The sequence below is a fragment of the Brassica rapa genome, chromosome A09, assembly GCF_000309985.2.
Source record: "Brassica rapa cultivar Chiifu-401-42 chromosome A09, CAAS_Brap_v3.01, whole genome shotgun sequence".
NCBI classification, from domain to species: domain Eukaryota; kingdom Viridiplantae; phylum Streptophyta; class Magnoliopsida; order Brassicales; family Brassicaceae; genus Brassica; species Brassica rapa.
In genome coordinates, this window is record NC_024803.2 from 38,709,172 (window position 1) to 38,722,813 (window position 13,642).

General features: G+C 33.3%; 2 protein-coding genes, 2 long non-coding RNA genes and 1 other non-coding gene across 6 annotated transcripts; 3 read left to right on the forward strand and 2 right to left on the reverse strand.

The window, feature by feature from the left end:
• On the reverse strand, positions 1-2,037 carry LOC103842211 (stromal cell-derived factor 2-like protein). Its single transcript, XM_009118836.3, has 6 exons — positions 1,684-2,037; positions 1,466-1,606; positions 870-1,010; positions 624-673; positions 392-521; positions 1-284 (listed from the first exon to the last, which is right to left on the reverse strand). Exons 1-6 carry the CDS (start codon positions 1,792-1,794, stop codon positions 192-194), a joined length of 666 nt encoding a protein of 221 aa, XP_009117084.1. The 5' UTR covers positions 1,795-2,037; the 3' UTR covers positions 1-191.
• A 353-nt stretch (positions 2,038-2,390) lies between these two features.
• On the forward strand, positions 2,391-3,730 carry LOC103842212. Of its 2 annotated transcripts, XR_004451737.1 has the most exons (4): positions 2,391-3,006; positions 3,128-3,265; positions 3,350-3,444; positions 3,518-3,730. It is a non-coding gene; the product is annotated as an uncharacterized LOC103842212 (long non-coding RNA). The 2 variants fall into 2 exon arrangements; XR_004451736.1 differs by having other exon boundaries at positions 2,391-3,265.
• Positions 3,731-5,600: 1,870 nt separating this feature from the next.
• On the forward strand, positions 5,601-9,483 carry LOC117128441. The gene is made up of 2 exons (XR_004451734.1): positions 5,601-7,619; positions 7,923-9,483. It is a non-coding gene; the product is annotated as an uncharacterized LOC117128441 (long non-coding RNA).
• Positions 7,942-8,118, forward strand: MIR156F (microRNA MIR156f). Its single transcript, NR_128637.1, has one exon. It is a non-coding gene; the product is annotated as a microRNA MIR156f (primary transcript).
• A 2,644-nt stretch (positions 9,484-12,127) lies between the features above and the next one.
• On the reverse strand, positions 12,128-13,633 carry LOC103842214 (phospholipid hydroperoxide glutathione peroxidase 1, chloroplastic). Its single transcript, XM_009118837.3, has 6 exons — positions 13,323-13,633; positions 13,088-13,164; positions 12,942-13,003; positions 12,640-12,758; positions 12,399-12,566; positions 12,128-12,305 (listed from the first exon to the last, which is right to left on the reverse strand). Exons 1-6 carry the CDS (start codon positions 13,566-13,568, stop codon positions 12,276-12,278), a joined length of 702 nt encoding a protein of 233 aa, XP_009117085.1. The 5' UTR covers positions 13,569-13,633; the 3' UTR covers positions 12,128-12,275.
• Between the last annotated feature and the right edge of the window lie 9 nt (positions 13,634-13,642).

Genomic DNA, 13,642 nt, shown 5'->3' on the forward strand with positions numbered 1-13,642 from the left:
TTGTATATTGGATACTTTAAAAAATTTATATGAAAATGTGGGCATAAGTGTAGAGCATTACAAGTCTTTTTTTAAAGTTAGACCGACAATCGAAGATCAGCAAAATATATGTATTTTCTTGTTTATGAGTTTAGAAAGTAAAAGATGAGATTCAAAGACTCCTCAGAGATAAGTTAACACAACTCTTCACCTTACTTGCTGCTGCTACTCTCATCAACGGGAAGGTAGACTCCTTCTGCTGCCAACCAAACATTATCTGCCCGCTTTTCCCTGATTCCACACACCTGTGTCCCAAAAAAAAAAGAAAAAGAAAAAAAATCTCATGCATGAGTTTCAACTTTCAAGACATTGGCAATAATATTTGAAGACTAGACAAAAGCGTGTAATTTACCTCTTGCTGACCACCGGCTATACGCTGGTACTTTTTGTCATGGCTATGGAGGTAGCCACTAGTGTCTATGTGTTGAAGTCGGACTCTTTGGTCTTGTTTCCATGTCTTCCCGCTCCCTTCGATTATAAGCCTATGAAACAGATCGTAAGGTGTGAGTGTGAGCTTCTATGTGGATGCAAACACACTAAACATTTAGATGAGTATCAAATAGCTTTTAAGGGATTATAATTACTTCCAGTGATCCCCAGTATCGGAATTTGAATCATCTCCAAAACAGCTAACCTGCACCAAGAAAATTGGGTTAGCAAGAAGAAGAATGCAACTACCAATTTAAACCGGCACAGTACTTCACAATTCACATAGACCCACTATAATAATATCCTCATACTACACTGCTTAAAACCCTAAGATAGATCTTTCATCCAAGCTTAGCGCATAAGGGCATACAAAAACGTTTTAAATGGAAGAGAATAATAACCTCTAAGTTGCCTGATATAGGGGATGCATGCAAGTGACTGTGGAGCCATTTCCGGGTCTTCATGTGCTGCAATCTAATGGTAGCTCCACTCATGACGGCATCACCTTGCTTTGCTGTTGTCCCAGGCACAGGTTTAACAATCTATCAAAAAGAATAATCCATGACAAGATAAATGCATCAGCTCCATTACTCCATCATAACTCATTAAAAACCATTGCTTCAGATCAAATGCAAGCTAATGTTCTGTTCTAACATACAAAAAAACAGGACAGACCCTGAGATTTAGGGGGCCATAGACGATTTATTAACGATTTCAACTAATTTTTCTTTTTACAAATTTGGAAGCCTATATTTTTTTTTTCTGGAAGCCTATGTTTATGTAGTTTTCTTCAAAAACATTTTGGTGGACTAAGTCCAATATTTCATTCGGCTTTGCCTAAGACCGGTCCTATTCAAAAGACTTCAATTTTAAGTTGCTCTAATACACCATAGCTTCAAATTTAATAAACCAATCTATAAGGATAAGACAAGCTAGTTGATGTTTTATTCCAAGACTTGAAACAAAATGATCTTCTTGTGTAAAAGCAAGAAAGTACCCAGTAGCTGTTGGAATCAACGACGCCAGGAAAGCCAGTGACTGACTGCTGCCCACTGCCGGATCCATAGGGCACATCGTGAGAATGCAGTCGAACCTTTGTCTTCTCGTGCATCAGCTTCATCGCACTTCCATACGTAATCTATACATCACAACGAGATACCGAATTCGAATCAAATGCAAGAAGAAACACTAAATCGATACAATGTATACACACACCTCGACGCCTTCTTTACCCGAAGCGGCGGCGGCGGAGGCAGACGTGTAGCCGGAATCTGAATCGACGCTGAGGAAGAGGAAGAGAGCGAGGGAGAAGAATCCCATAGCCATCACGAAGAGAAGAGCGATGAACCAGTTCTGCTGATAAAAGGGGAATTCGGGGATAGGTTTCCTCGCTGAAGGAGGAGGAGCACGTAGAGGCGAAGCAGAGGAAGGAGGAGATGGAGATGGTGGCGAAGGCTTTCTTCTCGAGAGAGCTTGTTGTTGCCCGGACGTCGACGCCACCGTGAAGGATCAAAAATTGAGATCTCGCCGGAGACAGTAGAGATGTGTTGGCTTTGCCGATTCCGGTTAGTTAAGTTTTTTTTTTAGTTTATGTTGACACGTAGGCTTGCGTTTAGATAACAAATGGTAATTCAACACGTGTACCTTGGATGATTTGGCGAGTTATGAGTGGTGCGAAGACGCAAATCAAAGCTAAAATTTACTTTTAAGTAGTTATAGTATAGTATGAGAAAGTTAGTTATTAAGTTTTTTTGTTAGTAGGAGCTTCTATAATGTCAAGATCAGGAGAGGGGCAAAGAGAGCCTCTTCCAAAGTTTTATGGGACGAATGAATAATGTTTTTGTTTGTGAAGATAATGTTCGTTTGTTCACAACATAAGTTTTTGGCGGGTTCTACCTACCAAGCCAATAATCTTTAACAATTTCATTAATCTCTGGCATGTGCTATATTGATCTGAAAATGCCTAGATCTTTTCTATGTTGAAAATGATACAAAAAGATTGTTAAAGGTTTATGGTCCGATTCCTTAATTAAACTTGGAGTACTTGCAATGCGCTGCAAGAAACATCTCTAATCTAGAGTAATTCTCTGATGGGGTCAGGACGAAAACCTGATTCAGTTTTGTTGACAAGTTACAGGACCAATGGTGTAGTATGTATGCTTGTTCTGCCCCTTTTCATTCCTTTCTTCTCTCGCCTCCCTCCATTTTGCATGTCAATCTTATTCCTTTGTGAGAGCTTGTATGTAAAGCATGACACTTTCGATGGAATATTTCACAATTTTATATAAACTCAAAGCTCTTTTGCTGCTCTAGTTGCAGATTCAAAGACTTTAAAGGAAGAGAAAAGAGAAGAACTTTAAAAAATCTTAAAGCTTGACAAGTCGTTGGATGGGGCTGTTGACGTCATTGGTTCCATGGAACTCTCAGCTAAGATACTTGCAAAGTTAGTAATCATATAGCTTTGGTTTTGTTTGTCTACAGAAACAAGATCCATTTAAATGAGATTTCATATAACTCTGCAACGGGCTCATCAAACAGGTTATAGACATGGAGTTCTTCTAACTGAAGTCTTTGATTACCCTTTCAGTGGAAACAGAACTATCATCTTAAGAGAGAAATGTATATATGTGAGACTAAGAATTCTAAATTGCATTTGCAGGTTTATCTGGATACCGTGGGAGATCCTGAGAAGTAATGAATAAAACTGTCTGATAAGTTTGGTTCGATCAAATTTGCCGTTTCAAAGAAAGCTGATAGTTTGTATCCTATTGTTAGTGGAGCAAGTATTGTGGCCAAGGTTAATATGTTATGGATTCTCACTATCTCTATCTCGAAGCTTTTCACTCGCTAAAAGTCGCTGAGTATATATTAAATTGCTTAGGTGACCAGAGACAGAGCGTTGACAGAGTGTTGGTAGAGGAAACTGGAGAAAACATAAACAGAAACTTGGGTTCTGGTCTTCTGGATATTCCGGAGGTGTATTATTTTTAAAACTTCAAATTCGTTTATATTTTTAGTGACTAATATGTTTTGTGATGTAATAATATAGATCCTGAGACAAAGGCATGTTAGAGCAACACAAACATTGTGTTTGGATTCCCATCATTGGTACGTTTCAGTTGGGGAACTTGCACTAACGCATTTGAAGGGCAATGTTGAAGTTTCATTGTTAGTTTTTCTAGTTGCTCATAAAATTATCATTTTTGTGTAGTTTACACAAACATTTTTGATTTTATATATCACTTAATAGCTTATAAAATTATCATCATTTATTTTTGTATAGTTATGCATTTGCATTCATATTCTTTATTTTAAACCAGTAAAAAAATGCAACTTTTATATTATCTTTGTAATTACCATTCAGAATTGATAAATGGAATATACTGGAAACATCCAGTGGTTTATGGTGAATTTTATAAAAGCATAATATACTCAAATATATTAAGACGTCAGCACAGACAAGAACAGAACAATGAAACCCTTAATTAATCATGGCCACTAGAACTATATAGAAAACAAGGAAAGGTCTCTTCAAAAAGTGACGGATCCGACGGCAGATAGTTAATGTTTCAGATCGACGGTCGAATGGTTCATGCCTCTATCTGGTTTAGTGTGAAACCACGTCAGTCTAAAATGAAACCTCCAATAAAAAGCCAACAAAGCTCTCTTATTTTTTCTCTTTCGATAAAGCTTCTCTACTTTAATCTTTGTTTTTATTTTTATTATTTCTTTGGGTGTATTCGAGACACATTCCAGTGAATATATTCTTTACCCATCCCTTTATCTAGATAACTTATTTTATATTCCAAATCATTTTGATTTAGACTGAGCCGACCGAATACTTTAATATGCGATCACGAATTTTTTAAATGTGACTGAATGTTGATGTATAGAGGTAAGATTCGATGTTCAGTATCTTTAGACATTCTAGAGAAAGGACACAAATTTAAGCATATTATAGATTGATGCTAAAATAGATTTTAGTTCAAATATTGTAAGAGTGTTAACCATCGTTGGGTGGTACGGGCAGAGCTAGGAATTATTCTCACCGGAATCAATATTATTATACTTATCTAGTAATATTAAGACAGGTGCAAAAATTAGATTTCATCTTTAAACAAGAGGGTCAATTCTATATGAATGACCTTCTTTTTTTACACTAACAACTTCAGTTATAAACAAAAAACTAGATTTTGACCCGCGTTTGAAAAGCGCGGGTTTTTTAGGTTATATTATAATACAAAGTCTTATTATATCAAAAAATATATTTTTAACAGTTATATAATATATGAATTAGTTTATTTGATATTTTATATGTACACTTTTACATAAGTTTTTTTAGGCATGAGAATTATATCCGGATCAAAAAAACAAACCGAACCGACCCGAAAATATAGGTTTAGTTCAGGTCGAGAGAAGATAACCTATTGGAGTTTTTTTTGGACCCGCGTCCGGTCCTACCCTAGATCCGATCATAAATATGTTGTGTTTATTAGGTATATTTGGATATTTCGAATATGTTTCTGGCATTATCGATGTTTTTTTTAGGTTTTTGGTTTACGATTATAGTTTTTGATTTCATGTAAATTTTCAAATTAAAAAAAAAATTTTGGGTATTTGGATAAAATTTTGTGTATTTTCAGTTCAGTGTCAGATTTTGAATAAGATTTTAAATTTTTAGGTATTTGAATTTTTTGGGTATTTGTTTGGAGTTTCAAGTATTTTTCGTGTTTCAGATATTTTTCAGCTTTTTTAGATATTTCAAATCTTTTTAGAATCCTAAATACCCGAACAGATGTGGACCCATTACGTGCATATCGGGTCCAACAACCTTTTGATATAGGTTTTTAACGTTATTGTACAAAAACATGGTTGATGAAATATTTTTAGAAAACTCATTTTTAAATATGAAAATATCTATCAAAATATAGACGGTTGAAAGTTTAGTATATAATATGAAATTTTAGTGGGAAAATTTATATATGATATGATTACGTTATTATAAAAGAAAGAGGAAGTTAAAATGTACACATATATGTTGTGTAACTTCTCTTGCTTTAAATTATATATTATATGATAAAAGTGATAATATTAAACATTAGTTTCAATGCTTTTACGATTAAAAGTCAAAATGGTAAATATAGTAATAGTAATGATTAAGATTTAGGAGTGGTATTTGAATAAATAAATGAATTAAATAAATTATTGTTAGGAAAATATATGGTAACATATTGTTAGTATAAGTTTAAGGTAAGACCAAAAAAATAATGAGTTAAATAAAAGGGTCCAAACAACTTTGATAGGTAGATTTTTTAAGACTTCTTCCCTTTTAATAGTATTGATATTAAAAATCATGGAAGTTAACTGACCCCCTCCCCCTCAAGTAGTTCCGCCACTGGTGATACGGCAGGATTGAAAAAATAATAAGCACTTTAAGTTTAAAAATTAACCACTTTAATTTATTCATCTGCATGGTTAATCAATATAAACATTTGACTCTCACGTAGAAAATCAAAGTTTATCTGTCATCTGTTGACAAATCTTCAGAAGATTAGTTGAGTCTTTGGATTTGGATACGTTCAAAATTATCAAAAAAAAAGAATTAAGATTTTTTTTTATTCTTCTTAAATCTTTTCTTACTGTATTTAATATTTACAAAAAAAAATTCAATTTATTGGAAATATAGATTTAAAAGATAATTTGGTGGGAGCTAAAAGATAATATATAATAAAACTAAATAAAAAGAAATACCACATTTTATAATTGGATTTGAAACATTTTAAAACAAACATTTACTTCATTTAAAGAAAGTATATTTATGGATAAAAATAAAGAAAAATATTTGGAAACCAAAATCTTAAGTTTTTATTTTAGATATATTTCATAAAATATGAAATAATCTAACTAAAGTCTTAAAGAATATAAATTATCATTTGAAATATTTTTGTAAAAGAATAAATAATGAAAATAATTTTTAAAGAATAAAATTTTCATTTAAAATATTTTCTTAAAAAATTATTTTAAGAACCTGACATTTCTTTAAATCACCTTAAGTGTTTCAAAATGTATGCTATTTTGGGGAATATTTAGTATTTTGAAATATAAAATATTCTATACATTTGAACATGATTTTTGTTCAATAAATAATTTTACAAAAAATATTACTTTATCAAAAATTCTTGTGATATTTCTATAATTTTAAATATATCATTTGATATTCTCAGATTTCTCCATTGAAGATCGAAGTACTCAGATTTAACCCTATTTTTAATTGCAAGTGTACATCTATGCACGATAGTAAATTACGATCAAATCCTCAAAGACTAAAGTTACATTATCAAACTACGAGGAAAGAATGCGAATGTGTTTTTATGGTTTTCAAGTATGATTAATATAAAGAACAATATGTAAAACAAAAATTAAAGTTATGACTAAAAACACTTGGCAATGGAAAATTCTTAGAAAAACATGGATCGTGAAATGAATGCTAGCATAGAATACAGTATAATACCGTTCTCAAACTCAAACCATTCAATTACTGTAATCTACTTCTGCATCGCTAAATCCTATGTTATAAAATTATATAGACTAATTTTCGTTGAATTTTGGATTTTAGACATACTATCTAATAGGTTTGATCTGAAGTTAACAACAATATCAACTGGTTACGAATACTTGCTTATCTAGATTCGGTCATGAGATTAAATACTCATTTTAGATGCATTGTATAAATTTTCTCCAATAGTTTTGCAATTTGTTTAGGGTTTGTTGGTGTTGGTATTCCGCCAACAAAGGAAAGTGACGAAACTAACTAATAATAATTAATTATATTAAAGGCGTTGGTAAATTAAATGTAAATTAACAATAACTACCTTCTTGATAACAACAATGTTACAATAAACATATTGATTTGTTTGCAAAAGTAAAAAAAAAAATGTTTAAAAGAAGGAAAAGAAGGCACACTTGTTCACGATCTTTATATATACTCCCTCTCAAAGTTCAATATCGTTGGAGTCTTGTGGGTTACCATTTTACCTCATAAGATGAAACTCTATAAATTAAAATGTTCTGTTCAATTCAATGCCTCGGCAGACATCTGTTCCCTTTGCATGTAAGAGAGATAAAGAAAGCGACAAAAGCCATAAAGAAAGGTAAGACTCTTTGAATGATAGAGAGATAAGGCTCCTCTTATCTTCTCAACAGATCTTTGTTTCTTTCTTCTTTTCTTTTATTTTTTCCTTTTTTGGTTATGTTTGTTCTCGATTTAGACAAAAAAAAAAACCCTAGACTTGATCTTCCAAAGGGTGTCTGAATTTCTTCCCTTTTTACAGATTAGTATTCTTTCTCTTTGTGGTTCTTTGCCTTCTTTAGTTAAAACTTAGATCTAACCATAACCATTAATCTCTTATCTTTTCACTGACCCAATGATTCTTATTCTTCGTTTTATCTTGTAGATCTCTAGAGTTGGATGAATTGTGAGTGAATGAGCTGGGGCAAAAGAAACACACAGAAACTGACAGAAGAGAGTGAGCACACAAAAGTAAATTGCATATGTTGCATTTGCTTCTCTTGCGTGCTCACTGCTCTTTCTGTCAGATTCCCGTGCTGATCTCTTTGGCCTGTCCTTGTTCCTCTTTGTCTCAGTCTCTCTCTCTCTCACATACACAAGCTCTCTCTCTCTCTCTTGATTATTTCCAAACTAAGGTAAGAATATACCACTGAAATGATGGCTTGTTCTTGTGTATTGATTTTGGTTCGATCTGATTGCATGCGGTGTGAGATCTTTAAACTTTAACCATAAATTCATTATGGTTTAAGGTATGCGTAATATCGAAAAAGCAATTAGTCTATGTGTTAACGCGTGGTTAAGTGAAATTAAGCATGGTAACCTAGTTCTTATTAGGCTGGTCCTTAATTTCTCGATTCATGTATATATTATTGTTTATTTTTTTCTTTTTGTCTTTTTAATACCTTGTTCCATCCTATATTCTCATATAAATAATATGTCATTTGATTCATGCGATCATCATATCATCTCATTTTTCGTGAATAAGATGTTGCAAGATAACTTCGTCATTATAAGAATGAGTCGTTGGCATTTTAGTTAATTAAATAGTTCGTTCGTACATTTTGATTCAATGAGACACATAATTAGCTTATTATATAAAGAGTTATGCTAGTATATACTTCAGCAAAAAAAAAATTATGCCGGTATATAGTTAGTTGTAATTACCTTTTTTTATAAATGCAATAATGTTACATTTCATGAATCTTTTTATGTTAATGAAGATACAATTATATGTAGCATTATTAATCACATAAATCTTGTGAGAATATTCTTGTGGTGGTTTGTTTTGTCAGATTAATTTGATAGCATGTTCTTATTTTCATTGGCTTTTCAAACACACATTTTGAATGCAACTAATACAGCCTATAATGTATGAGTTTCTGGTATTGGTGCCACATGTTGATGTGTCATGTCTTTCCGCTTTTGTACTGTTAAGGATGTTGAAAAATATTGTTGTTTGTCGACAAAATATCAATACTAGTAATTAATTTTTGGTCCTACTGTTACACCTTTTATTTTTTGTTGGGTAAGTCATGAGTTGTTGGGCTGAGATCGTGATGATGCCGGTGAGGATTTTGTGGTCAAGTGAATGCATCATATACGAATCGATATATCCATTGCAATTGTCTGATGCTTTTATTAGTTAAGGCAGTATTCGATCTTGATATTTGTAGAGAAAACGAAATTTGGAGGACATGGAATACATGCGTATGGATTTTTGAATTGGATGATTTCAGAGGTGTTGGCTCCAGCTTTATAAATTTGTTGGTGTGCGTACATGAGCTCTCTAGAGATCTAGAATACAAATCTATTTGTAAATTGTAAAAGGAAATGCAAATTCATATTTTGTACCGAAGGATCATTTGAAAGAATCATCCAGAGGAAAGTCTAAACGCAAACACAAAACAACTAGACAAACTTTGGCCGAGGCAAAGATCGTTGAGCAAGTACAACAAGCTTATTGTTTAAGAAGTCGATCGAAGAGTATGATAAGTGTATACATCCTACTGTTCATTACAAAAAGATAAAAACAACTTAAATCTCTCTTACGCAAATGCGTAAACCAAACACAATTTCTTACTCTCCTATTTCTCTATCACGATTGCTTTTTAGGACCAACTAGTTTGAGTTAAACTCGACATGGGTCCATTTTCATCTAGAGATAATGGACCCAATCCACATATGTCTAGTTCTTATGATAAAGCTAGGCAACACCACTACATACAATAAGTATTTCACTTTCAAAGATCTTTCTCTCCTCATCTTTGGCGTGTACTCCACAACGGTCGACATAGGTCTTCTATATATAAGGGCATTAGAGCCCTCAGCTATCTAATATAGTAGCTTCTAAGAAATTCTTCATAATTTATTCTTCCAATCGCAAACCCAATATGAATTATTAATGGCTTTTGCATTCTTTTTCTAAGACTTAGTCCTTAATATGTCATTTGAATTAAAATTTTATTTCTTGCAAAAAATCCAGATTTCCAACAATAGTTCCTTTTTGTTATTTAAATTCATAGAATTTTGGAGCTAAGAATTCCCTTTTGGCAGCTTTGAGTCGTACCGTTTATTTTAGAGTAATTCTTGGGTTCACCCCCTAAGGTGAACCTCTAGGTTCACCAACCAATAAGATTTTATTATTTCAAATTTGATATCTTCTAAAAAAGAAAACAAAATATTGTCAAGTTATATTATGTTTTTAAAATAAAAAGGTAAAAAAAATAATAGTTACAAAAAAAAAGTTTTTTTTAAAAAAATATTGTTAACGTCGTCAGCAAAATACTAAACCCTAAATCCTAATCCCTAAACCCTAAATCCGAAACCCTAAATCCTAATCCCTAAACGCTAAAAAATTCAAGGGTTTATGATTTTTGTGTTCAGTGTTTTTGATTTAGAGTTTATGATTTATCCAAGGGTTTAGGATTTACCCAAGGGTTTAGGATTTATCCAAGGGTTTAGGGTTTCGGATTTAGGGTTTAGGGATTAGAATTTAGGGTTTAGGGATTAGGATTTAGGGTTTAGTATTTTGCTGACGACGTTAACAATATTTTTTTAAAAAAAACTTTTTTTTTGTAACTATTATTTTTTTTACCTTTTTATTTTAAAAACATAATATAACTTGACAATATTTTGTTTCCTTTTTTAGAAGATATCAAATTTGAAATAATGAAATCCTATTGGTTGGTGAACCTAGAGGTTCACCTTAGGGGGTGAAACCAAGAATTACTCTTTATTTTATGGCAACTCCCGTTCAAGAATTCTCTTTGCTCCATTTTTAGGTGTGGTCTAGTCCCTCACTTAGGCAAAGCAATGCAACTGGAGTTAACATCTGTAGATTCTTTCAAGGTAGAACCCACTGAGCGTTTGTTGCTTAGCGGATTGTGAAGAATTTGCAGAACTTCTTTATTTGTTAATTAGAATTGGCAAAAGTTATTCACTGTTTAGGGCTTATTCGTATCAACTGCTGCTTAGTGTTTGATTGATCAATGCGCTTTGAAATTCATGGCAGGTTGGGTTTTTAACAGCCAGGTTTGACGACCTAATCAACCATAAATGAGAGACAAAATGAGTACGCAACTAGCCATAAGACAGTGCACTATGTTGAGATCTTACATTTTTTTCGGTAAAAAGATCTTTACATTTTTAGTTGTTACTCTCTATTTTGTACAATAGAGATTGTCAAGAACTTGGTGATAAATCCCTATATAAATTTGGCATTTATCGCGGATGACATCCATCACGGAGTTTCTTGAACATGATAAAATATGATTTACTACCATAGAATATATGGATCTATCACGACATGTCGTAATATTTTGAATTGAAAGAAAAAAGAGAATCCTACGATAATCAGATGTTGCAGTAATGGTAAGGTTATGAGTGATGATGATGGTTATAATTTATAACGATGGTTGTGAATGATACTGATTAGTGTGATAGATATGCATTATTGTTTGTTGGCCATTGGGCCTCGAGAATTATTATATTAAATGATTATAATTTGATGAGTACGTATTATAATTTGATATTGTATAATACTACTATTTTGCATTACGTGGTTGTGTGTGTCATTTGACAACACATAGATATGGAAGCACGGAGAGACGAGATTGATCCTAGATTGCAGCCTAGGATTGTACGACATATGACGATGCTCATGGTGTACTGATTATTTAGGTGCAGCCGGATATGTCTGGACCATTGTCAATTTATTATTTGTGGCAATGATCTGTTTGGGTGCCTTGAGAGAAAAGATTTCGAGGTGGAAGTGATAGAAGTAAAATATCTGCAAATAGTATACATGAGTATGTAGTAGTATCAAACAATATGTTGATGATGTTTTGTGTGATGAATATTATTTTGGGTTTGCGGACAACTGAAGATGCGGTATTGGAAACCCAACTAACTAAGAAAATTAGTTGCTCACAATCTACTTGTTTTGTATCTAACCATTCGGATTAGAGGATCATTTAAAAGTTGTAATATTTCTCAATTAGTATATAAAAAATAATTCATCATTTAGTCACATAATATGTAGTTATCTTACTACAGTTTTTGTTATGTGTATTATGCTCACTGTCCTATAAATATATCAACTTTGAAAACTTATAATCATACTTAGCATTGTAATAAAATATATATCGTTACAATGTATACAAACCATAACCAGCAAAACCGAGTTTCAAGTACTGAATAATTTACAATCAGTCTGTGTGGTCTCTCATCGCAGAGGTTATTAAGCAGCAAGCAACTTCTTGATGTCCTTCTGCAAAACAGCAGAAACAAAAACAAAAGTATGGTTGTGAACCGGGAATCAAACCGAGATGAACTGAACCGGAAGCAGTTGGGTTAACCGTACCTCGATTTGGAAAGGGGATGTGGTGGGAGGGTACCTCTCAACGACCTTTCCCTTTTTATCAATCAAGAACTTCTCAAAGTTCCATTTAATGAGATCACCCAAGAATCCTCCTGCGTTTGATTTCAAGAACTGATAGATTGGTGCTGTGCTCGGTCCATTCACATCGACCTGTGGGGTTCAAACTTATTCTAATCTGCAATACGCACAACCGAAAAGAATAACAAAGGCTTCGGAGTAATACCTTATCAAATATAGGGAACTCTGCTTTAAACCGGGTGCAAGCAAACTGTTTGATCTCAGGGTTTGAACCGGGCTCTTGGCCACCGAACTGATTACAAGGGAAAGCTAGAATCTCAAATCCTGTAATCAGAACAACAAGAAAGGTTTGTTGATGTCTTACTATTACCCCCTCAAATGCTTAAAGAACGGATGAGTTAAAATTATCATCAATCCAAGAAAGATTGGTATGTAGATGTACAAAATAATGCATTGAGCACGAAATGCAACAATATAATCTCTTACAAATGATCAAGCAAAGCTCACCTTGGCTCTTGTATTTCTCATACAGATGTGAAAGCTCAGAGTAATTTGATGATGTCAAACCACTGTATGTTCCAGTAACCATACCTCAACATTAGTATAAGTGACTCCTAGATCACATCTCATTAAAAAAAGAAGAAGGTGCTTACCATCTTGAAGCGACATTGACGATCAGCATAACTTTCCCCTTATACTTGTTCAAAGAAACATCATTCCCATCAATGTCCTGTCTCCACAAACATGAAGAGTCCTCATTATGTTTCAAAATTGCAGATTTAACAAATGATATCTCCATTGAAGTCACTAAACCAATTTCGCTTACTTAAATGAATTAAAACCGTATCTTTTCAGTTCTTAATTTGGTTAGAAGGATAAAGACCAAACCTTTACGGTGAAATCGTGAACGGTCTTCTCAGCAGCAGCTCGAGCTTGAACATTGAAAGTTCGGGACTTGAAGAGAAACCCAGGATTAATCGGAGACTTTAGCGAAAACCCATTCGCGAAATTCGAGATGGCGGTGGAGAATTTCAAGGAAGGGACGAGGAAAGCCGCGGGGTTTAGAGATGGATTGGGTTTGGAAACGTCGAAGAGTGCAGAGAATGGAGAGTAATAAGAAGACGAAGAAGCCATTTTTTGGTTACAGGAGAAGAGTTTATCCTCTTCTGCTTTCGTCTAGCGTTGGTGAAACTGAGGGCTGATGATAG

What these genes read in the sequence shown, in the direction of transcription:
- LOC103842211 (XM_009118836.3), bottom strand. Translation starts at nt 1,794, where the DNA reads ATGGCTATGGGATTCTTCTCCCTCGCTCTCTTCCTCTTCCTCAGCGTC. An exon ending in CGGGTAAAGAAGGCGTCGAG is followed by an intron (nt 1,607 to 1,683) that starts GTGTGTGTATAC and finishes TGTGATGTATAG; the next exon opens with ATTACGTATGGAAGTGCGAT. An exon ending in TTGATTCCAACAGCTACTGG is followed by an intron (nt 1,011 to 1,465) that starts GTACTTTCTTGC and finishes TCTTTTTGATAG; the next exon opens with ATTGTTAAACCTGTGCCTGG.
- LOC103842214 (XM_009118837.3), bottom strand. Translation starts at nt 13,568, where the DNA reads ATGGCTTCTTCGTCTTCTTATTACTCTCCATTCTCTGCACTCTTCGAC. An exon ending in TTCACGATTTCACCGTAAAG is followed by an intron (nt 13,165 to 13,322) that starts GTTTGGTCTTTA and finishes TTGTGGAGACAG; the next exon opens with GACATTGATGGGAATGATGT. An exon ending in AGTTCCCTATATTTGATAAG is followed by an intron (nt 12,567 to 12,639) that starts GTATTACTCCGA and finishes TGAACCCCACAG; the next exon opens with GTCGATGTGAATGGACCGAG.